We start from the raw sequence: 27,537 nt of genomic DNA, 5'->3' as shown, positions 1-27,537 counted from the left end.
CACAGTTAATCGCATTTTTGTCTTTGAGAATTTGGCACATATAGGTATGTACATACATATAATAGCTACCGCCACTATAGTTACGTTGGCATACACATTATATATATATATATATATATATATATATATATATATATATATATATATATATATAATATACATAATATACACATAATATATATATAATATAATATATATAATAGTAATAATATACATCGTAAGCTAACACTAGAGCATGGTATCGCACTTTTTCAAATAAACTCGAAAAAATGAGATTGGTTAACATTAATCGTCCTTCAAACAAGCCCTTTTCGATAGACCGTATATACTCCAGTTTATTGTCTTCCAGATGCGTTTTGGTTTCAATCAATACCAAGAATCATCCCTCGAGACATCTTTTTGGATTGACCTTGTGTCTTTCTACATTTTTTTGCAGACTCGCAATACATATTATCCCATTTGTTAGCCCTATAGCCCTTAAAAATGGGTGCAGTCGGGAAAACGCTGTACATTCTTTACGTGTTCCCTCTGATTTACTTTCTCAATTTCACTTATGCACTCACTTTGTTCATAATGTTCCAAGAGTATAAGCTAGCAATATTCAGTTTTTATTGTATTTCTTTTTCAATTGTGTTTTCTTTGGGGGAGGCTCTCACAAGGATAGTAGAGCACCAGCAACAATCTATCGAAAACTTCCACTGGCATCGGATCCGTATCGCAGGTGCATGGTCTGTTTCAATGTATTATTTCCGGTTGCTATGATTCTCATGTTTTTTGGAGGATAGATAAATGTAAGTTTTTTTTGGATTTTTGAAAATGTTAATACACATTTTTAAATTTTTCAGACCCTTGCCTCCTTATTTATTTATTTCCTACTGCAATGCCTTCCATATGGTTTTGCAAGTATTCTTTCAGAGTCAGAATCACCTATCAAGTACACTTTTCCAAAAACCACAAAACTAACCAACCTTCAAAAAGTATCAATCTTCACATTCTTCACCATTATGGAAGTCTACTATATCTACTTGTGCACTTGGACTCATCCATCTCAGAACGAGTATAACATTGTCAAATTCTTACCAGGAACTATATACTTATGCCCAATAATCAATATAATGGTTATACCTCCCGTTGTTGTAGCGTGCTATGCTTATAACTCGGATACAGTAAAATTATTTCAATCGCAACCTGGTAGTGAACTACAGTTTATTGGACTCAAAACATGGAATCCTGCAACTGGAGTCTGGGAATCGGACGAGAAGCCTGAAGATCATGAGTTTTTAGAAGTCTAATGTGTCCTGAACAATATTAATAAACGATTTTTCGATTAGGTTCTTATAATAGTTTTTACATACACTGTAGAGGTTACAACAATAAAAAGTATTATGTTATAAAATCATAATTTGGCCCAAAACTGTTATAACTTCCAGACCAAATAAATAACTCAAATTTCAAATATATTTTCGGTTTTTAAAGTTTTCAACTCAAAACACAACTAAAGATGTTTCCGGAAAAGTACTGTACATTGTAAAATTGTCCACAAGGCGCGTTTGAGGCTGGATCGATACATGGGGCCTTCTCTTGAGACGTCTTTTGGGTCGTTGCATGCTGTTCACTGGCGTTATGTCTTCCAGCACGTTGTCTCATTCATTGTTTCTCAATTCCACAAAAATGGGTGCAATCGGACGTTCTCTGTACGTTTTATACTCGTTCTTTCTGGTCTACTTTATCGCGGTCGCTTATGCATTCAATATTATCCTGATGTTCAGAAACAATGAACTTGCGGGGTACATTTCTAACATCACTCAACTATCCATGATTGTGCCTTTTCTGTGGGTTGTTATAAATAAAGAATGCCTAAAAGTGCAACAATCGATCGAAAACTTCTACTGGCATCGGATCTTTATTGCAGGTGCAGTGGTCTGCTTGAATATATTACTTCCGATTGCTATGATTCTCATGTTTTTCGGAGGATGGATAAATGTAAGTTTCGTTTAGAATAGGTTCAACTTTGACAGCTTATATCTCAATTATCGTTTGTTCTATTCAAAAATTGTTATCTAACAAAATATTTTTTAGTTCTTTTTCTATCATTCTGTAGTTAATAAAATATTGATATCTTTAAAATGAACCGAGATATAACGTTTCAAAGTTGAGTAGTCGGAGTGCTAAAGATACGGTATTTATGTACATAAATCTATTGCGCTAGTTATTGCAAAATAAGCAAAAGCAGTACAAATAATAGAAAAAATTAATATAAAACATAGTATCTATATATATATATTCATATACATTCTACCATTTTTCAGATGCTTGCTTCCATCCTCATCCATTCTCTACTAATATTACAGTTAATATGTTTCGCAAATGTTCTTCTAGAATCTGAATCACCTATCAAGTACACTTTCCCAAAAACCACAAAACTAACCAACCTTCAAAAGGTTTCCATCTTCATATTCTTCACCATTATGGAAGTATACTATATCTACTTGTGCACCTGGACTAATTCTTCTTCAAACAATTATAACATTATTCATTTCTTGCCAGGAACTATATACCTATGCCCAATAATCAATATAATGTCTATACCAGCAGTCGTAGTTGCTTGTTATGCACATAACTCGGATAAAGTTCATTTATCTCGTTTGAGACCTGATGGTGGATTAGAACACATTGAGATAAGAACATGGGACCCTGCAACTGGAATATGGGGAGTCGACGAGAAGCCCGAAGAGCATGAGATTTTAGAAATTTGATTTTTAAACGACATTAATAAATGATTTTTTGGAACCAGTTTTTTAAACAAAATTTGCAAACAACAAGTGAAAGCAAGTATGTAGAACAAGAAAAACAATTTCAAAAAGGTACTGAAATAAGTTCTGAAATCAAAACAACTAACTTTTGGAGAAGTGAGCAAGGTCTCAAAAAATACGTCAACCGTCGCAAAATGCTTTTCATTACACTACTGATGGCTCATAAAAAAGCATGCTTGAAAATTTAACAATTTGCACGTGTGAAGACGGTTAACTGATAAGAGCGTGTTTCATAATATTGACTAGTTCCAGTTCATTTTAAATTTTGTTTTCTTTTCGGTTAAACTTCCCAAAATGCCCAATTGCTTCGTCAGTATTCTAACAAAATGGTTTACAAAACCGCCAACCACTTCACATCTAGAGAGCCCCTTACTAAATATGCCTCTGGACATTGTTAACCAAGTTTTCGAAAAGCTTAGCCCTATGGATTTGTGAGTCGAATTTTTTTTGGAAAAAAAGTTTTTGAGACTAAATATTAGACGGAAATTTGTCGAATTTTCCGTTTGCCAAGCTTGGAAAATTTCGAAATTTGCCGCACACCAGGGTAATAATTTTTCGGCAAATCTGCAAATTGCCGGGATTGAAATATCCGGCAAATCGGCAAATTGCCGGAATTAAAAATTTTAAGTGTTTTCGTATTTCAAAAAATTCCTTTAAAAACTTCCGGCAAACCGGCAAACTGGCAACTTGCCAAAAATAAAAATATTTGGCAAATCGGCAAACCGGCAAACCGGCAACTTGCCAAAAATGAAAATTTCCGGCTAATCAGCAAACCGGCAATTTGCCGATTGGCCGCCTACCCGTGGCATACACCTCAAATTGGACAAAAAAGGTTGACCGAAACTATTGATTTTTTCCGAAAATTCTAGTAAAATAAAAACTGTAAGTACACAGTAATTTTGGCGCTTCAAACTAATATAAAAAATTACCGGCAAATTTCCCAAATTTGCCGCACTAGTTCCAAAATTTTTGAAAAATTCCCCTCTAAAAAATTTGGGTCCCGCCACGAAAACTTTAAAAATTTCAGATGGACATGTCGTAATGTGTGCCAAAGCCTGAGACGCGCTGTTGATGGATTTGGAATTTATTTTCCTAAAATCTCACTCCAAATCTACACTGATAACATTTGCATAGCCCTGGAAGATTACATTTATTACTGTAAAGCAGCATCAAGTGGTGGTACATCTGTGACTTACAAGAAACGAGAGGGGAGAGTAAAAGGAAAAAATTACATAAAAGTAGCATTCAAGGATTTTGAGATACTACTGAAGCACTCAACGGAATTACACATTTCTATTTATATTGAAGATATAAAATATACTGTAAAATTTCTTATGGACATTTTAAAAGCCCAAAAATGTGCTCACATCAAGAAAATTGAATTTAGTATTTTACCTTTGATTTGGTAGTTTCTATACTTCCATACTTTGTTTCTAAAGTCCTGGAAAGTATTACACTGTGGCAATATGACAGAAACTATCAATTCAAACAAATTACCTACTTGGACCAGTGGAAAACTGCAAAAACCTTCAATTTTAAAGGTTATTCAATAAACAGTAAATACATTGAACACCTATTTCACTTTGTTTCATTTCAAATCTACATGAGCGACTTTTCAATAAAAACTGCAACTCAAATTAGAGATGTAAGTACTTATAATCTATATAATTGAAATGATTTATTTTTTATTTGACTTATTTTCAGAATATGCTGAACAGACGAACATTCAGCAAATGCATTATTAAAATTTATCGAATTGATCCAATTCAACTTGCAAGAGTATTTCAACCGGATTATACTGGCGACAATGGGTTTAACATCAAGTATTCAACTGATCAGGGCACATTTGTTATTAATTTGCAAACTCTAGCGTCTCGTGATTTTGAACTTTCTATAGAAAGATGTTAACCTGGGAAACAAATTTGCTCGGTGGTATTGAAACTTTAAAATTAATATAAAAGTTTTTTGATAATTGATAGCAATAAATTGTGATGTTGTTTAATATGACAAATCGATATATATATACGGTGGGCATTTATGCGGAATAGTCTCGCCACGTGCCCCTTATTGACTAAAACTAAAATATATAAGAGTCGTAGATGAATTATCCGTTTGCAGATTTTGGCGGATGTTAGACGAATTTAACGGTCGGTATATTTAAAAAACATATTACAATAGTTGGCTTAATACATTTTTATTGGTTTGAATTATAATGGTTTAATGTAAATATAAAATTAATATATTTGACGTATCTTTTCACGTAAAAACTTTTAAAAATACGAAATACAGTTGGGTTAACGTTGTTTGTTGTGTTTGTAACGTTCATAATATCAACTATATGCTGACAATAAATTTGTTTCAAATTCCTAAATCTTTCACAAATTGATCACAGATTTGTTTACATAATTGCAGGGTTTCTACTACATTTTTTTGTTCAGCGCGTTTGAATCTGAATCGATACATCTTCGGTGTCTTTTGGGATGTTATTGCACTTGTTGTCTCCTCACAGTTTGTCTCAAGACGTACATATTCATTGTCTCATTCATTACCCCTCTATTCCATAAAAATGGGAGCTGTCGGCCGAACTCTCTACTTTCTGTACATTTTTGCTCTGGTTTATCTCATCAATAACATGTATGGGCTCCATATATTCCTAGTGAACATTAAGAAGAAAAACCCTTTGATGTTAATATCTCTTTATATTCTCGTTTCAATTGCGTTATCTTGTAAACTAGTTGATAAGAGAAAAAACCAACAGTCTATCGAAAACTTCTGCTGGCATCGGATCCTTATTGCAGGCGCAGTGGTCTGTTTGAATGTTTTATTTCCGGTGGCTATGATTACCATGTTTCTTGGAGGATGGATGAATGTAAGTTTGGAAGATTTCGAAGATTATTCTTTACTTTCTATCCTAAACTAATATTTTTCAGACCCTTGCCTCTATATTGATCTATCTCCTACTGCTTTGCCCACCTATCAGTCTTGCAAATGTTCTGTTAGAATCTGAATCACCAATCAAGTACACTTTTCCAAAAACCACAAAGCTAACCAACCTTCAAAAGGTTTCCATCATCCTATTCTTCACCATTATGGAAGTATACTATATCTACTTGTGCACTTGGACACATCATTCTCAAAACGAGTATAATATTATGAACAAATTATGGCCAGAAAGTGTATACTTATGCCCTATAATCAATATAATGTCTATACCAGCAGTCATTGTGGCCTGCTATGCACACAACTCGGAAAAAATGAATTTATCACGTTTGAGACCTGATGATGGATTAGAACTTATTAAGATCAGAACTTGGAACCCTGCGACTGGAGTTTGGGAATTGGACGAAAAGCCTGAAGAGCACGAGGTTGTAGAAGTTTAATATGTAAAGTATTTAAATAAAGGCTTTATTTGAGCGAGTATGTCTTTTTTACATAATTTATGAAGGAAAGAGTATTAACCAACTATAGAATACTAATGTGCAGCAGGGGAACGGCTAACTCGGCTTAGGCCGAGTTTCAGAAAATTTTGACAAACGGCAAATTCGCCTAATTTGACACATGGAATTTTTTACAGTACCACCGCAGTACCTTGACTTTATCCCCCCACGAACTCCCAATCCAATACTTCATTATCGAATTTTTCTTGTAATTTTCATATAACTTCTTCCAATTTATCGGGTTTCGGGCCAAGTTTTTGAAATTTACTTGCTCTCTTTCAAAGTATTCACTCAAAATAATGTGCTCTACACGTTTTAATATCCCAATCGTCTACCAGGTGCATTTGAGATCGATAAGTGGGATCTTCCCTTGAGGTTAATTTTGAGATCGACCAGCGTCTCTCCTTCAGTTTCGTCCAATAATCTCTATAGTCTCACTCATCTCATACCTATCCTACTATTAATGGGTGCTGTCGGCCGCATTTTGCATGCGAATTACTTGAGATTTCTGGTTTACTTTATCTATTTTACTTATGAACTCAATGTGATCATAATATTCAAAGAGAGCACGTTTTTAGAATCCACTTGCTTCATTATTCCATTTTCACTTGGATTATCATATTTTTGGATTGACTTACAAAAAATCGATAAACAAATGCAACAATCTATCGAAAATTTTTGCTGGTATCGCATCCTTATTGCAGGTGCAGTGGTCTGTTTAAATGTTTTATTTCCGGTTGTTATGATTCTCATGTTTCTTGGAGGATGGATGAATGTAAGTGAATTTTAAAACTCTTATTCAAATATATGTAATATACGTCTTTTTTCAGATCCTAGCTTTTGCAGTCATCCACTCCCTATTAGTACATCTACCAATTGGCTTTGCAAATATTCTTTTAGAATCTGAATCACCTATCAAGTATACTTTTCCAAAAACCACCCAACTAACAAACCTTCAAAAGGTTTCCATTTTTACATTTTTCGCCATTATGGAAGCCTATTATATCTACTTGTGTACCTGGACTCATCCATCTCAAAACGAGTTTAACATTATAAACAAATTATGGCCAGAAACTATATACCTATGCCCAATAATCAAAATAATGTCTATACCAGCAGTCATTATAGCGTGTTATGCACATAACTCGGCAAAAATCAATTTATCACGTTTGAGACCTGATGGTGGGCTAGAACTTATTGAGATAAGAACTTGGAACCCTACAACAAGAATCTGGGGAGTTGACGAGAAGCCTGAAGAACATGGAGTTTTTGAAGTTTAATGTGTAAAGTATCCCAAACTACAATAACCCTACCGTAATCCTACAGTACCCCTAAATATCACCGCAGTACCTTGACTTTATCCCCAACCAACTCCCAACCCAATACCTCTTCAAAAGCTTAAACTTTAAATTTTCCCAAACTACAGGAACCCTTTGTTGAATTTTAACAGATTTTTGAGCACGAATACTACATTTTAAGACAATTTCCTCATTCATGTTACTTCTTATTTAAAGAAATTTATCAGAAATTTATTTATTGAGGACTATGTAATAAACATTTTTTAATCAACATCTTTTTATGAACAATTGACCATAGTGACATTTAATGGTGAATTTGTTCATATCATTCGAATATTCATATTCCTCGGAAGAATATACATAATCCGACTTGAATACTCTTGCAACTTCAGTTTGAATAAGTCCAGTAATAAATTCAGTTGTACCACCAAACCGTACTGTGCAACTTTCAAATGTCTTTCTCTTTAGTAGGTCCTGAAATTGATTTGATTTTTGAACAAAACATCACAACTACAAAAATACTTACATCTCTGAATTGAATAGCATTTTCTATTGAAAAGTTGAGTATGTGAATTTCAAACGTTTGGAAGTGAAACAGGTGTTCGAAGGGTGGGCATTCTAGCTCATAATTATCAAAACAGAAATTTTTCGTGTTTTTCCATTGATCCAATTGAGTGATTTGTTCAAATTGATCATCTAAGTAAATATTCCGCATTGTTATACTTTCCAGCCCTTGGGAATTGAAGTGTGGAAATATAGAAAGTATGAAATCAAGGTGTACTCTCGAAAATTCTAATTTCTTAACATGATTCCATTTCTTGGCTTTCCAAGTTTTCAGAAGAAGTTTTAAATTCTTATTGGTGTAGCATTTGTGAGGAGCAGATATTTTCAATTCCGATGCGTAACGCAATAGTATTCCAAAGTCCTTTAACGCTAATTTTACGTAATTTTGTTTTTTGTATGTTCTTTCCAGTTTCTTGTAAGTCATAGATAAACCTTTATCGTTGATTTGTTGACTGTAATCTGTAGTGTTGTAGTCATATGATATACGAATGCCTCTGTCGTATATTCTAAAACCAACTGTGTTAACATGAATTCCAAATCCATCAACAGCGTGCCTCAGTCCTAGACACACATTACGACAGTATCTGAAATTTAAATTAAAATACTTGTTTTATTAGGAAACCTATTTTAAGAAACGATGAATTTTAAAGTTTTAACTGCAAATTTTGTCTAAATGCACTTTTAATGATCCAAAACAACCAAATATCATAATAAAACACTCCAAAAACTTTTAGATTTTTCATAATTTCCGGTCAAAGTTTTGGCAAATTGCCAAAAATTTAGAAAAGTATGAGCTTTTGAGGAAAATTAAAGAAATGTCACATGTTTCGACCCCTACAATGTTTTAATACAAATAATTTCAACAAAATTTAAACATAAAAAATGTCGATAAAACATTTTTTTTGGTCGACTTCCAAAATTATGAGTGGCAAAAACTGAGAAATTGCCATTTTTTGACAGTAAATAAAAATAAAAATTTTTCAAAAATTCGTTGAAAAGTTTAAAAAAAATCCTAAATTTTCAAAAAAAAAAATCCAAAAAAAATCCTAAATTTTAGATGCTTTTTGAAAATTGGTAAATTTTTAATCAGCATCAAATTCCAATTTGAATTACCACTAAAATTATGAAAATATTGCAAGCGCGCTCCATCGAACAAAGGACTTGTGGCGGGAAATTGAAATTAGAATTTGATACAAATTGAGCATTTACTCCACCTCAAAACTGTGTTTAGAGTTACAAAAAAATAAAACTCACAGATCCATAGGCTCCAACTTTTCCAAAACTTTGTTAGCAGCGTCCAGAGGTATATTGAGCAGTGGGCTCTCCTGTTGTATAATCCTTCGACGTTTTGATGAACTAGAAAACCAATTTGGAAGAATATTGATGAAGCAACCGGGCATTTTGGAAGTAGAATTTGAATATATCTGAAAATCAAATTTATTTAGGGTGTCATGAGCAAAAAATCTAACAGTCAACTAAAAATTTCAGAAAATGAAGACGTATATGCTGGTCTTAAATGAATACACAAAACGTATATGTATTGAGAAACAGAGCATAACTAACTAATAATGACTTGCTACTCCTCAAAGAAAAACTATCGGTTTGAGACATTTTGAGTCCGTACGTTCAAAATATGCTGAACACACCACAAGCCTTTATCAGCAGTTTTTAATTTTGTGCATTAGGTATGAGCTGATAATAAATTGTTTACAGTTTTGACAGTTAGTTTGCGTGTTTCGAAATCAAATAACTATTGAATTCGGTTTCAAAATTACATATCTGTCAGTAACCTTCATTTGTGTTTCGACATAATTTTTCAATAGAAACCAGAGGCTTCGTTTTTTTAGGCTTAAAACCACATAAAAAATGTAGATTTTCAGATAACAAATTTTGGTTTCAAAATGTCCGGTTGCTTCATTGACATACTACCAAAATGGATTTCTAGTTCATCAAATCGTCAAAAAAATTTACAACAGGAGAGCCCACTGCTCAGTATACCTCTGGACGTTGCTAACCAAGTTTTGGAAAAGTTGGAGCCTATGGATCTGTTAGTTGTTTTTTTTTGTAACTCTAAACACAGTTTTGAGGTGGAGTAAATTCTCAATTTGCTTGTTTTTTTAAAAAACTTTTTGAACTAACTAAAATAGGTTCACCAGCTTTTTGAAATGAACGTGTTTCATTTAAAAGCTCATGAAAAGAAACGGAGAAAATTGAATTTTCAGCTGCAAGTTTGCAGAACTGAACCGATGGTGAGCATTTAAAGATGCTCGGTGTGTCGTCGGATAACCGATTTCTTTGGGTAACTGATAATTCGGGTAAAATTAATCTGTCAAGTCGACAAATTTTCGGCTAATCGGCTAATTCAGAAAATATTCATCTGGTTAAGTTTTTAACGTTAGTTTTGTTAGGTTATTCAGAATTTTGGTTTTACTGTTATTTAGCAAATTCGGTGATGAACGACTGTTCAAATAGAAAAAGTCATAAAAATTCACAAAAAAAGTTTTAGCGGAATTAACCGAAATAGACAAGCGACTAATTCGCCTGACATTTGCCTAAAATTGGCTAACGTCAACTCAGCAAAACTGACAATATGTCGGTACATGGCTAATTGGGCCAAGTCAAAATAGCAAATTTTTTAAATCGGCAATTTTTTAGTTTTTATGAATCAAAAAAAAGTTAAAAAACTTGAAACCAACACCGACAGACTTGCCAATATTTGTGCTGCTGCGAGCATCTTTGAATGCTCACCTTTAGCTCAGTTCTGGAATTTTGCAGTTGAAAATTTGCATTTCACCGTTTCAAATAAACCCAATTAAGGATATTGAAAATAATTTCCAGATGGACCTGTCGTAATGTGTGTCAAGGACTGAGACGCGCTGTTGATGGATTTGGAATTCATTTTGACACAATTGTATTGAGTATACACGACAGTGGCATTTGTATAACACTGGACAACAACACTATAGATTACGATCAACTGTTAAATGATGAAGGTACATCTGTGGTTTACAAGAAACAGGAAAAGATATTCAAAAAACAAAACTACGTAAAAGTAGCGGTAAAGGACTTTGGAATACTATTGCGTTACGCATCGAAATTACATATAAGTTCTGTTCACACATGCTACAAGACCGATATGTATTTTACTGCAAAACATCTTCTAAGGACTTTAACAGCCAAAAAATGGAATCACGTCGAGAAACTAGAATTTTGGAAAGTACCCCTTGATTTTGTACTTTCTATTCTTCCACACTTCAAATCTCAAGGACTGGAAAGTATAATACTGTGGAATACTTACTTATGGGATGATACAAGTGAGTTTCTCCGAATATCTCGTCGCAATATTTACAATTTTCCATTAGATAATCTATTTGAACAAATCACTAAATTGGATCAATGGAAAAACACGAAGAATTTCCGTTTTGATAATTATGAGCTAGAATGCCCACCCTTCGAACACCTGTTCCACTTCCAAACGTTTAAAATTCACATACTCAAATTTTCAGTAGAAAATGCTATTCAATTCAGAGATGTGAGTATTTTTTGTAGTAGTGATATTTTGTTAAAAAATCAAATCAATTTCAGGACCTACTAAAGAGAAAGACATTCGAAAAGTGCGCGGTCAAAATTGGTATTACAAATGAATCTGTTGATCCATCTGAACTTTCAAGAGTATTTAAGTCGGATTATAATGGTGAGAGTGATTTTGAATATTCAAACGATTTGGGCAGATTTGCAATTTACTGTCAGTGTAGTCGATTGTTCATAAAGAGATGTTAATAAAAAAATGTTTATTATTTCGAACTTTTATTTACATTGTTTAACACATTAAACTTAATATAATTCGATTGCTGTTAAACTTTTATCCTGAAAAAATTTGAAAGGTATACCAAAACCTTGAAACCATATACATAAGTATTTGTTCAGTCAAAATCGAAACTTCCATAGAAAAAGGAAAGGTATTCAGAAAAAAAAAACGATATAAAAATTCATGTTTACAAATATTTGCTGTTTCTTGAATTCAAAAAGTTTTATACTCAAGTTTCATTTTTTCGTACTAAAATGTCCGACCAACAGGCTGATCTGACAGAAAAAAGAGGAAAAGCTTTGGACATGTGGATTGAGATGAAATGTATTCGGCTTATGAGTGGGTAAGTAAGTTGAGAAGTTGTAGTGATACAATTTTACTAGTGATAAATATATATTTTAGTTTGACACCAGTTTACCCAACGCTTGTCGATTTGCCTTCAGAAATTATTGACCATGTTCTGGAGAAGCTGGAGCACATAGATCGGTGAGTGTAGTAAATTTGGCCAATTTCGGGTTTGTGGATTTGTCGGAACTTTTATCATCCGCTAACTTGCCGGTTTGCCGGTTTGCCGGAATTTTTTAATCCCGACAAATTGCCTGTTTGCCGGTTTGCAAATTCGCCGTAACTTTTCAATTCTGGAAATTCACCAATCTGCCGATTTGCTAGAAACTTTCAATTCCGGTAACTTGACGGTTTACCGAATTGCCGATTTGCCGGAAATTTTCAACTCCGGCAAATTGCCGATTTGGGGAACTTCTAAATCACGACAATTTGCCGATTTGCCGAATATTTTCAATTCCGGCAATTTACCAATTTGTCGGTAGTTTTTAATCCCGGGAAATAGCCAATTTGCCGGGTTCCCGGTTTGCTGGAAATTATAAATTCCGGCAATTTACCGATTTGCCGGAAAATTGCCGGTTTGTCGATTTGCCGAAAATTTTCATTCCCGGCAATTTGCCGATTTGTCGGAAGTTTAAATCCTGGCAAATTGCCGGTATGCCGATTTGCCGGAAATTTCCATTTTTGGAAATTTACCAATTTGCTGGAAAATTGTCAGTTTGCTGATTTGCCGGAAATCTCAATTCAGGCAATTTACCGACTTGCTGGCAAATTGCCGGTTTGCCGATTAGCCGGAAATGATCAATTCCGGCAATTTACCGATTTGCCGATTTGCCGGAACTTTTCAATCCCAGCAAATTGCCGGTTTTTCCGTTTGTCTGAAAGTTTTAATTCCGGCAATTTACCAATTTGCCGATTTGCCGGAACTGTTCAATCCCGGCAAATTGACGGTTTGTCGATTTGCCAGAAATTTTTAATTCCATCAAATTGCCGGTTTTTCCGTTTGTCTAAAAATTTTAATTACGGCAAATTCCCAATTTGCCGGAACTTTTCAATCACGGCAAATTGCCGCTTTGCCGCTTGCCGAATACCAATTTTCCGGAACTTTTTTGAGGGATTTTTTATAAAACGGAAAAACCGTGCATTTTCCAAATTTTTTGCCCGTTTTTTCTAGATTTTTCCTAGAATTTGCTTACTTTTTCAAAATAGATGTAGGAACATTTTTAGAATGCATACAATTTTGCCGATTAATATTAAAACTCTGAAGTTTCCGGAAAAAAGGGCAAAAACCACAGTTTGCCGATTTTCCGGAAAGTTCGGCAATTTGGCAATTTGTCACATTTCCGGTTTGTCAATTTGCCAAAAGTTATCAATTCAGGCAATTTGCCGATTTGACGGAAATTTTTATTTTATAAAAAATGTGCAAAAAATGTGAAAAAAATGAGCAAAAAACTGTAAAATTGTTCGATTATCAAAAAAAAAGCCAAAAAAATTTTGATGCATTTTTTTGCGCACTTTTGCACATTTTTTTGCACATTTTTGCTCATTTTTGCAAATTTTTCTTTCAATTTTTGCACATTTAAAATGTTTAGAAATTGTGTAAAAATTAATTCCAGGCTACCGTGCCGAAAAGTGTGCCGAAACTTGAGATACGCTGTTGATGAACTTGGGCTTCATTTTAAAGAGATTGAATTGCGACTGAGAAGCCAAGAAATTATCCTAAATTTGGATAATCATCAAGTTGGCTACTCGAACCTAGACGGTTGTTCTATAGTGACCCTTAACAAACTTGAACCTACTATCAGCTGCGAAAACTTCATGAAACTGGCCATCAAAGATCTGGAGCTCCTATCAAAGCATACATCAAGGCTTTGTCTTCGAAATGTCACTGGGAATAAAGACTATAATGTCCAAGCTCTGACCAACACCTTGGAAGCCCCTGTCCAAATGAAAAAAGTAATTTTTTGGAGCTTCTCGTTCAATGATTTGCTCTCAATTCTGCCGTATTTTAACGCAGAAGACATGGAATTTAATAATATTCACGCCACGAAAATTAAAATTGAAATGATTTCTCATCTGGAACAGTGGAAGCAGGCTAAGATTGTCTCATTTTCAAATTTTACCTTTGGTAGTCATCTGATCGAAAACTTTTTTCACTTTGAGAGGTTCACTATTAAAATGGAGGATTTCCCGTTGGAAAGTGCGATTAAGATTCGAGATGTAAGTTATTAACACATTTTATTATAATTACAAGTAGGCGCCAAAATGCCTGATGTGCCTGCCTTGCGCCGCGAGCCGCGCCTCTTGAAAAGTATGCAGCGAAACCCGAACAGTGTCGGCCGCGGCGAAAAACACATTTTTTCGCAATATGTGATGCAGGTGGTGCCGTTCGGAAACTTTTTTTGTCGACAAAATCGGCAAATGTGTAAATTGCCGATTTGCTGGAATTTTTAATTTTTGGCAAATTGCCGATTTGCCGGAATTTTTAATTTTTGGCAAATTGCCGATTTGCCGGAATTTTTAATTTTTGGCAAATATCTGATTTGCCATAATTATTGATTTTAGTCAAAATGCCGATTTGCCATAATTTTTGATTTTTGTCAAAATGCCGATTTGCCGGACATTTTCATTTTTGTCAAATTGCCGATTTGCCGGAAAATTTCATTTCCGGCAATGGGCTATTTTGTCGGAAACGTTCAGTTCCGGCAATGTGCCGATTTGCCGGAAAATTTCATTTCCGGCAGGTAGTCGATTTGCCGATTTGCCGGAATTTTTGGTTTTTGCCAAATTGCCGATTTGCCGGAATTTTTGATTTTTGCCAATTTGCCGATTTGCCGTTTTCCGAACAAAAAAAGCGGAAAATACAATTAGCAGAAAAATTTCGTCAAAGGCCGTTTTCCGGCAAATCGGAAATTTGCCGGCGGTTTCAATTCCGGCAGTTTTCCGGTTTGCCGGAAATTTCAATTCCGGCAGTTTGCCGCTTTGCCTTCCGGCAGATAGTCGATTTGCCGATTTGCCGGAAATTTTTATTTGCGCCAAATTGCCGATTTGCCGGAAATTTTGGTTTTTGCCGAATTTCCGATTTGCCTAAAATTTTAATTCCGGTAATTTGCCGATTTGCCGGAAGTTCCAGTTCCGACAATTTGCCCATTTTCCGTAAATTTTCAATTCCGGCGATTTGCCGATTTGCCGGAAATTTCAGCTCTGATAATAATAAGGTTTTTTTACAGAATCTAATGAAAAGAATAACATTTAACAGTTGCCTTATCGAATTCCATGGCGACAATCGACTTGAGCTTGCAAGAGTTTTCAAACCCGATTTTACTTTTGGAATTTGTAATTTTGATTATTTGAATGATAACGACACTTTTGGAATCAAGTGTACAAAACTGGAAACGCAGTATTTTCTATTTTCTATTGTGAGATTCCTTTGATGATTTTTTATGTTTTTCTAATTTATTAATAATTTGAATGTTACTCCGATTTTCGCCTAAAAATTTTTTACGTTCTTAACTTCACGTCAGACCAATAAAAATAGATTTTCGGGAAAAACGCGGAAGTTGGCACATTTTGAGCAGTGGCTCAAGAAACTTTCATTCGTCAGTGATTTTCATTGTGGGATAATGCTAGAGACATTTGGAAAAATAAGAAGATATCGGAATTAGACCACTCGTTGGGTTACATCGAAGCCTTTTTTTTCCCCAAAAATCAGGACCAACTGAAGCCACAAAATTTCGGTCTTACTATTAGAATACCGAATATCGAAAACTGGGGAAAATAATTTCGATGCCAGTTAACTTATTAACACAAAAAGCAATGTTTTTTGATCATTGTAACCTAGAAAGTTTAATAGTTTTTGGGAAAAATTGCGGAAGTAGGCACATCTTGAACAGTTGCTCGTTTCGCACAACCTTTGCCTTAACCCCAGAAAAGTTCCAGTCACGGTGACACTTTTAAAGTGTTTGTGAACAGTTGGCACTCCCAATGGCTTGAGAAATTTTCATTCGCGACGCTTTTTCGTGGTGAAAAAATTGAGAAACTTTGAAAAAGATATGAAGAGATCAGAAAATCGTTTAGAGTCTGAACAAGGAGGCTTCAGAAGTTTTAGACGTTTTAGAACACAGTAAAACAGCGAAAATAATAAACCATACGGAAAAACTAACGTATAATACCTAATACCTAAAACCTAAAACCTAGTACCTAGCATCAATAACCTAATTACTATAACCTAATACCTAATACCTAACACCTTATACCTAATACCTAATACCTAATACTTTATACCTAATACCTAATACCTAATGCCTAATACCTAATACCAAATACCTAATACCTAATACCAAATACCTAATACCTAATACCTAATACCTAATACCTATTACCTAATACCTATTACCTAACTCCTATAACCTAGTACCAAATTTATAATACCTAATACAGAATAAATGATGCTTAATACCTAATATCGAATACCTAGGCCTAATGCCTAACACCTAATACCGTATACCCAGCACCGTGTTATTCTGAAAATTGATTCCTAATGCGTTATCAAGACCAAAACCCACATCCGTCAATGTTTTTCGTTTCATCATCAGACCAACAGTTTTTTCAATAAAAACACTAAAGATGCACGTTCGAACAGTTGCTCGAATACCAGAACTTTTGACCAACAGAAATGTTTTAATCACGGCAAGCATTCTCTAAGTGTGTCTGTCAGCAGTTGGCCCCTCCCAGTGGCTCCGTAAATTTTCATTCTTCACTTTTTTCCTGGTGGAAGGATGTTCGGATACTTGCTTCTTCCCGTTTTATTCCTTGCGACTGCTCACGGAAAAGATGTAGTTGTTGATCTACGAAACTGCACTCATTCGGAAGCGATCAAGGCAGTTACTTGCCTTAATGTAAGTTCATTGTTTTTTATAAAACGGTTCTCAAGTAGGTATTAGGTATAAGGTATCAGGCATTAGGTATTAGGTATTATCCGATACTAGGCATAAAATATTGCATCGCATTTTTTCTACTTCTGCAACTTTAAAGAGGGGCGTGTTCACGCGCGATGGTTCGACCCATTGATTTTCGGGCGCGTGACGAGACCATTTCGGATAAATGCGCCCTCTTTTGAAGTTGTAGAAGTGGATATAAATGCCTTGTAGGTATAAGGTATAAGGTATTAGGTATTAGGTATTAGGCTTTAGGTATTAGGTATTAGGTATTAGGTATTAGGTATCAGGTATTAGGTATAAGGAATAAAGTATTAGGTATTAGGTATTAGGTATTAGGTATTAGGTATTAGGTATAAGGAATAAGGTTTTAGGTATTAGGTATTAGGTATTAGGTATTAGGTATTAGGTATTAGGTATTAAGTATTAGGTATTAGGTATTGGTATTAGGTATTAGATATTATTAGCAATTAGGTATTAGGTATAAGGCATGAGGTATGAGGTTTAAGGTGTAAGGTATTAGATATTAGGAATTAGGTATTAGGTATTAGGTATTAGGTGTTAGGTATTAGGTATTAGGTATTAAACATTAGGTTTAATATATAAGGTGTTCGGCATTAGATATAAGGAATAAGGTATTAGATATTAGGTATTAGGTATAAGGTATTAGGTTTTAAGTATGAGGTAGAAGGTATTAGGTATTAGTTATTAGGTATTAGGTATAAGGTATAAGGTATAAGGTATTAGTTATTAGGTATTAAGTATTAGGTATGAGGTATTAGATATTAGGTATTCGGTATAAGGTATTAGGTTTTAAGTATGAGGTAGAAGGTATTAGGTATTAGGTATTAGGTATTAGGTATTAGGTATAAGGTATAAGGTATTAGTTATTAGGTATTTGGTATAAGTATTCAGTGTTAGGTATAAGGTATAAGGTATAAGGTATAAGGTATTCTCACATCAAGTAAAAAATATATTGATTTCAGCAGCTCGACAACTTCGCAGCCCAGAAGAATCAACTCGACTTTGAAGACTCCCAAGAAGTCAAGGAATTCAAAAAATCGTGTGATTCTCTACAATCCTGTTTCGCCGCCGCCACCTGAAAATCATTCGCCGACGAGCATAAAAGCGTGGTTCAAGACGTGAAAAAGATCTGCAATGTGATTGAATACATGACCGGAGACTTCCAGCCGTGTGCCAAGAAGTTGGAAGCGGCAAAGTCTGCGTGCTTTGCAAAGTGGGATCCGAATGCAGTTGAGGCTACTATTAAGGAAAATGAGACACCGGCTTGCGAGAAGTTTTACGGAGAAAATGATTGTATTAAGAAGGAGATTGCGGAGAAGTGCAGTGAGAAGGAATGGGATGGATTCCGTGATGTAAGACTTTGAAAAATAATTATTTTCCAGTACAACATGATTTTTTCAGTTCGTCACCAAAACGCGCAAGTGTACCGAGTAAATCAGCTTTGAAATGAAAAGAAGAATATAATTTTTAAATTTATATTAGCATGTCTCTATTTAAAAATGAAGTTTTTATTTACAGTAAAATGAACGATAAGGAGTAAAAAGGTCTTTTAGGACGCATTCAAAACACAGCTGCGGCAATATTTCTTATCAAGTATTGAGGGCTAGTCATTCGTAAACATGTATAATCCAGAACCATGAACTCTCCGGTTGCATGTCCACACACATAATCAAAAATGTGTCATCATCATCGTTTGAATACTCGAACTCATAATCAGTACCACCATTATAGTCCGGCTGAAATACTTTTCCGAGTTCTATTAGATTATCGCTACGGAAAGAGATCGAACACTTATGAAATGTGCTTCTTTTCATGAGATCCTGGAAACAACTTGAATATAAAATTTAAAGATGGGGTTACCGCAATCTGGGAAATATTTTTAAATTGCTCAAAAATTGCCCCTGATATCGATCCAAATATCCATGTGAAAAAATTCAAAAAATTTCTCCGATTTGAGCTTGAAATCACAATATTCATTTGTGCACCCGTGAGATTTTTCAAACGTCAAAAAACAGACAAGAAACACATTTTTGCATATAATTGGACGGGTAGCGTTGTTGCGGCGGCGAACATTAGTTGGAATTGATCGGAAATCTAAAAACTCGGAACATTTATTGCTGTAAAACAGAGTTATTGTGAGATTTTTCGAAAGTTTGTGAATTTAATTGAGAAAAGCGGTATGTTAACTTTGATTTCAACTTTTTATCAAGTGAATACTTACTTTTAGATCAGTTTCTGCTGCGGATAGTTCTGAAACTCAGTGATTTTGCTGTTCGGTCTAAAAAACCCGATTTCAAGTGATTAATTTAGCGTTTTTATAACGAAATTAAGTTGGATTGGCACTTGTTACAAAAAATATATCGACCAAAACTGGTGAAAAAAACGGTGAAAAACCGTTAAATCTGAAGATTAAAGAAACTAATTAATTCAGAAAAATATATATTTCGTAAATCTACACAAAAAGCGCGCACTGTTTAGCGGAGTGTCGTTGCGCGGCAACATTTGACGCGTTTGAAAAATCTCATGGGTGCAAAAATGAAAATCGCGATTTCAAGCTCGTATATAAAATCAGAGAAATTTTTTTAAATTTTTTTACATTGATATTCGGAATAAGGGGAAAATTTGGAGTCATTTAAAAATATTTCCTGAAATGACTTACATCTCGAATTTCAATAGCACTTTCAATTGGAAAGTCATCAATTGAGACATTGAACTCATCGAAATGGAACAGCTGTTTGATGCATTTACCATCAAGTTTACTAAACAACATATTAAATGTTTCCGCATTTTTCCATTGCTCCAATTTAGTGATTTGATCAAATTGATCACCAACCCGAGTACCCCACACTCCAATCTCTTCCAGGTCCCCTGCAGCAAAAAACGGCAGAATGGAACAAATGCTTTGGAACCGGAAATTTTCGAAAACGATTTTTTTCACGTGAACACGTCTCTTGGCTTTCAAGACGTCTATCAAAGGTGCTCCAATGCCGCTAACCATTCTTGTGTTGTTAGTGATATGCAATTCCGCTACCTGATCCAGGGCTGTACTCGAATCCTTGAACACTAGGTTCATGAACCTTTCTCCGCCGACTATCTTTCTCCTTTGTCTGGTACAAACAGCTGTACCAATATTCAATGCATTTGAGTAATTGATAACAATTCCATCAAGCGACATTTCAACGAAATTATCATACATGCCGAGCCAGATGTTATCAAATTGAATCTGCATTTTATCAATGGTGGTTCTCAAGTTTCGACATACTTTACGACAAGCTAGTCTGAAATAGAAATAATTGCATGCATTAATGATATTTTCTTAAAGGTGGGGTACCGAAATCTGGGAAATATTTATAAATTCCATCAAATTTTCCCCTGATTCCGAATATCTAAATGAAAACATTCGAAAAAATTTCCTGATTTTATATTTTCATTTGTGCACCCATGAGATTTTTCAAACGTGAAATATTGCTGCGCAACGACACTCCGCTAAACAGTGCGCGCTTTTTTGTGTAGATTTACGAAAGATATATTTTTCTGTATTAATTAATATATTCTCCTTCTGATTTAACGGGTTTTCACAGTTTTTTCTCTAGTTTCCACCGATATATTAATTCTTGACACGTGTTTAAGTCAATCTAACTTAATTTCGTTGTAAAAATGCTAAATTAATCACTTGAAATCGGAATTTTCAGACCGAACAGCAAAATCAGCCAGTTTCAGGGCGATCCGCAGCAGACACTGATTTAAAAATAAGTATTCATTCAATAAAATAAATGCTCCGAGTTTTTAGATTTCCTATCAATTCCAACCATCTTTGCCGCCGCAACAACGCTACCCGTCCAATTATATGCAAAAATGTGTTTCTTATCTGTTGTTTGACGTTTGAAAAATCTCACGGGTGCACAAATGAAAATCGCGATTTCAAGCTCAAATAAAGAATCAGGGAATTTTTTTTGAATTTTTTCACATTGATATTCGGAATAAGGGGAAAATTTGGAGTCATTTAAAAATATTTACCAGATTTCGATACCCCACCAATTTGGCTGGTCTTGTTTGCAACTATCTCAAAAAATTTTTAAAAACCATTTAAAGTTTCAAATTTCGATTTTGTGCATAGTTTTCCCCCACTTTATTAGTTTTTTCCATTTTTTTCCATTTTGAAATATTTATGGTTTGGGCGCAATTTAATTTATAATATATGTATTATCAACAGGGTACTCTGTAAAATGGAAGATTTATAACGAGGTTTTAAATTAACAAATTATAGATGTGAAAAAATTATAGGTGATCAAAAATAAATTAAATAAACGAAAACAAATTAACATTTTCTGATATACAAGTCAAAACAATTGAAAGGAGCTTTTCTACAATTAATTTCGAATTTTTGATTCTCGTTTGAATATTGAATGTCATATTGAAAGTCGCCAGTATAGTAATCGGGTTTGAAAACTTTTGCAATGCCAATTGTATTATAGCCGAAAAATCTGATGACACACGTTTTGAATGTACTGCTTTTCAAGAGGTTCTGAAAAAAACACGATTGTGGTTTTGAAGCCTAGCTTAAGCCTAAGCCTTCGCCTAAGCCTGATCCTAAGCCTAAGTCCAAGCCTAATCATAAGCCTAAACCTATGCATAAGCCTAAGTCTAAGTCTTATCTTAAGCCTAGAGGGGGGAGCCTAAGCCCAAGCCTAAGCTTAAAACATACATCTTTAATTTTGGCAGCATTTTGAATTGATAAGTCCAACATTCTAATTGAAAACTTTTCGAAATGAAAAAGATGTTCAATTTGGTCCGCCTCGACGTCAGAACCCCAAAGCTCAAATGTTTTTGCATATTTCCATTGGGCCGTACAAGTGATTATTTTGAATTGGTCATGCATTTCGGTTGTGAGCGAAGTAAAAAAATCTGTGGGCTTTTCCATTGCTAAGTGGATATTCTCAGGCTCACAGCACTGTAGAACGGCGATAATATTACAAGGATTCTGGAAACGAATTGAGACATTTTGAGTGTGCACACGGCCTCTTAATTTGTCCATAAAAACGTTGAAGTGATGGTTAAGATGGATTTTGAGAAGTATCAATGAATGCTGCAAGCATCCGATCATATCATTCAACGCCATCTCTACATAATCTCCTCCTGCAATTCTTCGCAGCCGCATCCATGCTCTATCGTACTTTTTCACAACGCAATCTCCATTTACATTGATATATTTGAATTTTGCTCCATCAATGTGCAATTCCAGAAGATTGAAGCGATTCAGGCAAATGTATAGGTGTCTGGGACGGATTCCATGCCTATCAACTTGAATGCGAAAGCGTCGGGATACTTTTCGGAGGACAAGCCTGAAATTATGTATAACTAGGGTCGGATGGGAGTTTTTTGAGGTTTTTTGGAAATTTTTAAATTTGGGACTAAAAAAACCAAAAAAATCCAGTGTTGAATAATTAAGTCACAGCCGTACAAAAAAGTACGAAAATTTGTATTTTATAATAAAGTTTGAAACACTACTTAAAGGCAGAGCAGCGCCAATGGGGAAATTGTTAAAAACTACTCCAATAGTGCCAAAATTACCGAATATCATGATAAAACTTTTCAAAAAATTTTCAAACTTTTTTATTTAGTGTCAAAAAGTGGCAATTACTCAGTTTTTGCTACTCGTAATTTTGTCGACCAAAAAAAAATTTTTTTCGACATTTTTTATGTTTTGATTTTGTTTAAATTATTGTTATTAAAACATTGTAGGGATTCCCTCAAAATTTCAAAATTTCCAAAATTTCAAAATTTGCCAAAACTTTGACCGGAAATTATGAAAAATCTAAAATTTTTTGGACCGAAATTTGGGACCAAAAAAAAAAAATTTTTTTTGTATTCTACAAATATAATTGAGCAAATTTTGGTCTTAATGATTTTGTTTCGAAAAAGTTTAAAATAAAACAAAAATTTAACATTTTTTGGTTTTTTTATTCACAAATTTCAATTTTTTTTGTTATCCGAAGTTTGATCTCAATTTTTTGTTTTTTTTCGGTTTTTTTTTTGAGAAAAACTGAAAAACTAACATTTTCGATTTTTTTAAATTGAAATTTTGTTTCCGGTCAAAGTTTTGGCAAGTTGCCAAAATTTTGGAAAATTTGAGATTTTAAGAAAATCCCTACAATGTTTTCATACAAATAATTTAAACAAATTTACAGTATAAAAAATGTATGAAAAAAAAAGTTTTTTTGGTCGACAAAATAATGAGTGGCAAAAACTGAGTAATTGCCACTTTTTGACAGTAAATAAAAAAATTTTGAAAAGTTCTAAAATGATATTTGGCCATTTTTGAGTGATTTTTTTTGGTTTTATGGGACCAAAAAAACCTGAAAATCTAGTGGTGTCTAAAAAATTGAAAAAAATTGAAAAAATTGAAAATTTTTTTTAGACACCACTGGATTTTTAGGTTTTTTGGTCCCATAAAACCAAAAAAAAAATCAATTTTTTTGTCGAAATTTCAAAAATATAATGAAAAAAATTTCCAGACTTGGTCAGGAGGTCCCTAGGCCAAACTGAAGTAACAAAAAAACATTTACTCACCTATCCACTGCCTGAAATTTCTCCACAATTTCATAAATAGTCTCAACTGGTAGGTGGTTAAGTGTGGGCATTGTTTCATAACTTTTTGTTAAGAGTGAACGGGGTGAAACTAAAAAGGTTTCAGTTTCTTATAAGTTTATCAGTTTCGTAAAAAATCGAAATTCATCATTTGATTTTTTCTATGACCACTCTTCAATTAGGCACACAAATAAATTATCTGTAGTTTTTCTTGCGAAATTAATATTCGAAAGATTGTGAATTTAACCAAAAGCTGTTATTTTCAAAAATTCAAAAGTAATGCAAAATCATATGGAGCGATTATTTTTTATTTCATAAAACTGTTCATTAGTGTCAATTATACCAGAAAATACCAAATAAAGTATTCTAGCTCGTACGGAAGATTTTATAAAAAAATGCAGAAAATGCACCAAAAGTTGTATTTTTCAAAAATTAAAAAGTACCTCTAAATCATATGGAGTCATTCTTTTTTATTTTTTAAAATTGTTCAGCATGGTCGAACCAGAAAATACAAGTAAACAAAGTGTCCTAGATTGTACAGAAGTTTATTCTAAAAAATGTAGAATTTAACCAAAAGCTGTTATTTTCAAAAATTCAAAAGTAATGAAAAATCATATGGAGTCATTCTTTTTTCTTTTATGAAACTGTTTAGCATGATCAAATATACCAGAAAATATTAAATAAAGTATGTTAGCTTGTACGGAAGATAATTTAAAAAATGCAGAAAATGCACCAAAAGCTGTATTTTCAAAAATTCAAAAGTACCTGAAAATCATATGGAGTCATTCTTTTTTATTTTTTCTACTATAAAACTGTTCAGCATTGGTATAAATACCGGAAAATACTAAATAAAGTATGTTAGCTTGTACGGAAGATTTATTTTTTTTAATTCAGAATTTAACCAAAAGCTGGTTTTTTTTTAAATTCTAAAGTACTATGTAATTTCAATTCATAATTTTGTATTAAAAAGTATCAATTTTTTTCATTTGATAATAAAATTAAATATTAAAAAATTTACAAAAATTTCAAGATGACGATTGCTGCATTATAGATGATCCGTTTTTTCATTTTGTCCCTTTTTCAATCCTTTTCAGCACGAACTTTTGAAGTTGAGGACTGAAAAAAAAGATTCAGATTTTATCATTGATGGCATCTTTGAAAAAAATTACCAACCTTCGTAAAATGGGGCTGTTTTAGGTTCTCTTGATGAGGGAACGACTTTGGCGCTTGACTCGTCGAGGTTAGAATGCTTGTCACTTCAATTTCTGAAAAAGTTTATGTTTAGCTAGTCTACAGTACCCCTACAGAACCCCTACAGACCCCTACAGTACCCCTACACTACCCTACAGTACCACTACAGACCTCCTACAGTATCCCTACAGATAGTTTTGATCTCTACAGTACCCTTACAGTACCCCTACAATACCCCTACAGTACCACTACAGACCTCCTACAGTATCCCTACAGATAGTTTTGATCTCTACAGTACCCTTACAGTACCCCTACAATACCCCTACAATATCCCTACTGTTCCCCTACAGTAGCCCTACAGTACCCCTACAGTACCACAACAGTACCCCTACAGTACCCCTACAGTACCACTACAGTACCACTACAGTACCACTAGAGTACCCCTACAGAATTCCTACAGAACCCCTACAGTACCCCTACAGAACCACTACAGTACCCCTACAGCACCCGTACAGCACCCCTACAGTACCCCCCCCCCCCCCCCCCCAGTACCCCTACAGCATCCCTACATAACCCCTACAGACCCCTACAGTACCCTGATTTATGAAACAAAAATCTGAGAAACTTACATGAAAATCCAAATAATCAGTTAAAAAATCAGCAAAATCAGTAAAAATCAATAGAAAATTTTTGGCAAACCACACAAGTCGCCTCCAAAAAACGGAATGAATATTTCTGCGGAAGGGTCGAGGGTAGGCGAGAGAGAAGAGACGGAGACATGAGAAGATGTGTGGAAAAAAATACGTCGATGCATTTTTAAGGGTGTTCGGTGCAATAAAATTGGGACGGGAGACCGCTGACAAGGGAAGGAGGGCGAAAAAATATGGAGTGAGCTCAAACAAAAAAAAGTACCAAAAAATTGAAATTCTGCCAAGCAGCCTCTAATAAATGCCGAGTGTGCAGACTCCGCCCCTTTTTCGCGTTTTTTGACACTTTTTTTGGCTTGCGAAAAAATGTCCCACTTCGTTTTCATTAATAACTCCAGAGCCGCGTGACTTCATGCTCTAATATTTGAAATCCTACTAGAAATATTTTGCCCCACGGTGGAGCAGAAAACGGCACTTAGTTTGGAGCAAAACTGAGCTCAGGGCGGCTTTCCCCAGTTTGAAAAAAAATTTTTTTGCTCTTTTTACCCCCAAAAAACCATGTTTTAATTGAATTAAAATTCGGGTTTTGCTCTGTTTTGTTTCAAACTCATGTGCAAGATACTACTCAGAGAGACTGATTTTTAGTGCAAAAGCCAAAAAGTTGTGATAAAACAAAAGGCCAAAAAATGCCATTTTGCCAAAAAAAATTTTTTTCCGAAAAAGTCGTTTTTCGTCTTTATCTCAAGTTCTACTTCATCTTTTTTGATATTTTTTTTCTACCCCACGTAAAAAAATACGTTGAACACGATTTTCAACTCAGAATTGAGTAAAGTTCTATGAGTCGGCCGAGCAAGACGAATAAGTGCCAAATTTTGCACACTTTCCCATTTTCGCGAATCTACTTTTTCAATCATAACTCGGTCAGTTTTCAAGTTTTCTCGGTTTTCTAAAAATTGAGGCATTCATATTTGCGGTGCTGTGCGCCGACAAAGTTGAGTTTAGGCCTAAAAATAGGAGATTTGTTCCAGTTAAAGCGACCTAGCTAGAAATTCCTTTAAATTTTTTCTTTTAAACTTTATCAGAATATGAAATCGACAATTTCCTACAATTCTTGCATGTTTAAAAATACGTGTCATGCATACTCCCGGAGCAGTGTGTCGACAAAGTCGAGAAAATGCTTAAAAATAGGTGATTTGTTCCAGATAAAGTGACCTAGCCGAAAATCTCTCTAAATTTTTTTTCTTAAAATTCATCAGTGTATGAAATCGACAATTGTCTACAATTCAAGTACATTTATGTATCATCCGGACCCGATTTCGACCATCGGAAAAACGTTCTGTTTGTTTTTGTTTTTGTTAACTTTGCAGTTGCTCTCCTTCACGACTGTTTATGAAAAACACTTATATTTAAACAGGAATTGTAGATAATTGCCTATTTAATATAACCTCTTATTTTGCAAAGTTAACAAAAACAAAAACAAACAGAACGTTTTTCCGATGGTCGAAATCGGGTCCGGATGATACATAAATGTACTTGAATTGTAGACAATTGTCAATTCAGTATAATCATGAAGTTTGAGAAAGAAAACTTGAAGGGTAACCCATTCAGTTCACTTTATCTGGAACAAACCTCTTATTTTTAGACATCTTCTCCACTTTGTCGACGCACTGCTCCAAAACTATTGGTGCCACGTATTTCTAACTACTCTAGAATTGTAGACAATTGTCGATTTCATACACTGATGAATTTTAAGAAAAAAAATTTAAGGAAATTTCGAGATATTTAGGTCGAAAGATTGTCATTTTATCAATATTTCATCTCTGTTTTTCTAAAATAGAGCAAAGATATTTTAGATTCTATTTTTACAAATTCGCAGGAACGACACTCA

At 34.2% G+C, this 27,537-nt stretch overlaps 9 protein-coding genes, 1 long non-coding RNA gene and 2 pseudogenes across 12 annotated transcripts; 8 read left to right on the top strand and 4 right to left on the bottom strand.

Annotated features, from left to right (window-relative positions):
• Positions 1-483: 483 nt before the first annotated feature.
• Y82E9BL.2 lies at positions 484-1,292 on the top strand (annotated as a pseudogene). The gene is made up of 2 exons: positions 484-791; positions 846-1,292. Coding segments are annotated over exons 1-2 (755 nt in total).
• Positions 1,293-1,662: 370 nt separating this feature from the next.
• Y82E9BL.3 (uncharacterized protein) lies at positions 1,663-2,776 on the top strand. Its single transcript, NM_064990.2, has 2 exons — positions 1,663-1,983; positions 2,310-2,776. Exons 1-2 carry the CDS (start codon positions 1,672-1,674, stop codon positions 2,754-2,756), a joined length of 759 nt encoding a protein of 252 aa, NP_497391.1. The 5' UTR covers positions 1,663-1,671; the 3' UTR covers positions 2,757-2,776.
• Positions 2,777-3,057: 281 nt separating this feature from the next.
• fbxa-25 (F-box domain-containing protein) lies at positions 3,058-4,600 on the top strand. Its single transcript, NM_001381729.2, has 3 exons — positions 3,058-3,244; positions 3,841-4,458; positions 4,518-4,600. The coding sequence occupies exons 1-2, from the start codon at positions 3,108-3,110 to the stop codon at positions 4,220-4,222; spliced, it is 519 nt and encodes a 172-aa protein (NP_001368050.1). The 5' UTR covers positions 3,058-3,107; the 3' UTR covers positions 4,223-4,458; positions 4,518-4,600.
• A 268-nt stretch (positions 4,601-4,868) lies between these two features.
• Y82E9BL.5 (G_PROTEIN_RECEP_F1_2 domain-containing protein) lies at positions 4,869-6,218 on the top strand. The gene is made up of 2 exons (NM_064988.2): positions 4,869-5,682; positions 5,744-6,218. Exons 1-2 carry the CDS (start codon positions 5,380-5,382, stop codon positions 6,191-6,193), a joined length of 753 nt encoding a protein of 250 aa, NP_497389.1. The 5' UTR covers positions 4,869-5,379; the 3' UTR covers positions 6,194-6,218.
• Positions 6,219-6,713: 495 nt separating this feature from the next.
• Y82E9BL.6 (uncharacterized protein) lies at positions 6,714-7,805 on the top strand (the record flags this gene model as incomplete). The annotated part of the gene is made up of 2 exons (NM_064987.4): positions 6,714-7,025; positions 7,081-7,805. The coding sequence occupies 2 exons, from the start codon at positions 6,714-6,716 to the stop codon at positions 7,528-7,530; spliced, it is 762 nt and encodes a 253-aa protein (NP_497388.1). The 3' UTR covers positions 7,531-7,805.
• Positions 7,764-9,539, bottom strand: fbxa-27 (DUF38 domain-containing protein). The gene is made up of 3 exons (NM_064986.3): positions 9,367-9,539; positions 8,075-8,696; positions 7,764-8,022 (listed from the first exon to the last, which is right to left on the bottom strand). Exons 1-3 carry the CDS (start codon positions 9,510-9,512, stop codon positions 7,816-7,818), a joined length of 975 nt encoding a protein of 324 aa, NP_497387.2. The 5' UTR covers positions 9,513-9,539; the 3' UTR covers positions 7,764-7,815.
• Positions 9,540-9,985: 446 nt separating this feature from the next.
• Positions 9,986-11,911, top strand: fbxa-26 (F-box domain-containing protein). The gene is made up of 4 exons (NM_064985.5): positions 9,986-10,159; positions 10,951-11,426; positions 11,475-11,644; positions 11,698-11,911. The coding sequence occupies exons 1-4, from the start codon at positions 10,014-10,016 to the stop codon at positions 11,890-11,892; spliced, it is 987 nt and encodes a 328-aa protein (NP_497386.2). The 5' UTR covers positions 9,986-10,013; the 3' UTR covers positions 11,893-11,911.
• A 256-nt stretch (positions 11,912-12,167) lies between these two features.
• Positions 12,168-15,813, top strand: fbxa-5 (F-box domain-containing protein). The gene is made up of 4 exons (NM_064984.4): positions 12,168-12,263; positions 12,323-12,406; positions 13,879-14,482; positions 15,493-15,813. Exons 1-4 carry the CDS (start codon positions 12,175-12,177, stop codon positions 15,694-15,696), a joined length of 981 nt encoding a protein of 326 aa, NP_497385.1. The 5' UTR covers positions 12,168-12,174; the 3' UTR covers positions 15,697-15,813.
• Positions 15,814-17,040: 1,227 nt separating this feature from the next.
• Positions 17,041-18,587, top strand: Y82E9BL.9 (annotated as a pseudogene). The gene is made up of 2 exons: positions 17,041-17,160; positions 18,186-18,587. Coding segments are annotated over exons 1-2 (522 nt in total).
• Positions 18,588-18,830: 243 nt separating this feature from the next.
• Positions 18,831-20,492, bottom strand: Y82E9BL.19 (DUF38 domain-containing protein; the record flags this gene model as incomplete). The annotated part of the gene is made up of 2 exons (NM_001267913.3): positions 19,883-20,492; positions 18,831-19,043 (listed from the first exon to the last, which is right to left on the bottom strand). The coding sequence occupies exons 1-2, from the start codon at positions 20,450-20,452 to the stop codon at positions 18,831-18,833; spliced, it is 783 nt and encodes a 260-aa protein (NP_001254842.1). The 5' UTR covers positions 20,453-20,492.
• Positions 20,493-21,441: 949 nt separating this feature from the next.
• On the bottom strand, positions 21,442-25,718 carry Y82E9BL.18 (F-box domain-containing protein). The gene is made up of 6 exons (NM_001027786.4): positions 25,632-25,718; positions 24,985-25,076; positions 24,830-24,927; positions 23,794-23,902; positions 21,929-22,565; positions 21,442-21,748 (listed from the first exon to the last, which is right to left on the bottom strand). The coding sequence occupies exons 4-6, from the start codon at positions 23,862-23,864 to the stop codon at positions 21,542-21,544; spliced, it is 915 nt and encodes a 304-aa protein (NP_001022957.2). The 5' UTR covers positions 23,865-23,902; positions 24,830-24,927; positions 24,985-25,076; positions 25,632-25,718; the 3' UTR covers positions 21,442-21,541.
• Positions 24,784-26,617, bottom strand: linc-40. The gene is made up of 4 exons (NR_101788.1): positions 26,402-26,617; positions 25,632-26,238; positions 24,985-25,076; positions 24,784-24,927 (listed from the first exon to the last, which is right to left on the bottom strand). It is a non-coding gene; the product is annotated as a long non-coding RNA linc-40 (long non-coding RNA).
• Between the last annotated feature and the right edge of the window lie 920 nt (positions 26,618-27,537).

The sequence above is a fragment of the Caenorhabditis elegans genome, chromosome III (assembly GCF_000002985.6).
Source record: "Caenorhabditis elegans chromosome III".
Classification (NCBI taxonomy): domain Eukaryota; kingdom Metazoa; phylum Nematoda; class Chromadorea; order Rhabditida; family Rhabditidae; genus Caenorhabditis; species Caenorhabditis elegans.
The sequence above is the reverse complement of the archived record's forward strand: the minus strand, read 5'-3'. Positions and strand labels throughout refer to the sequence as shown.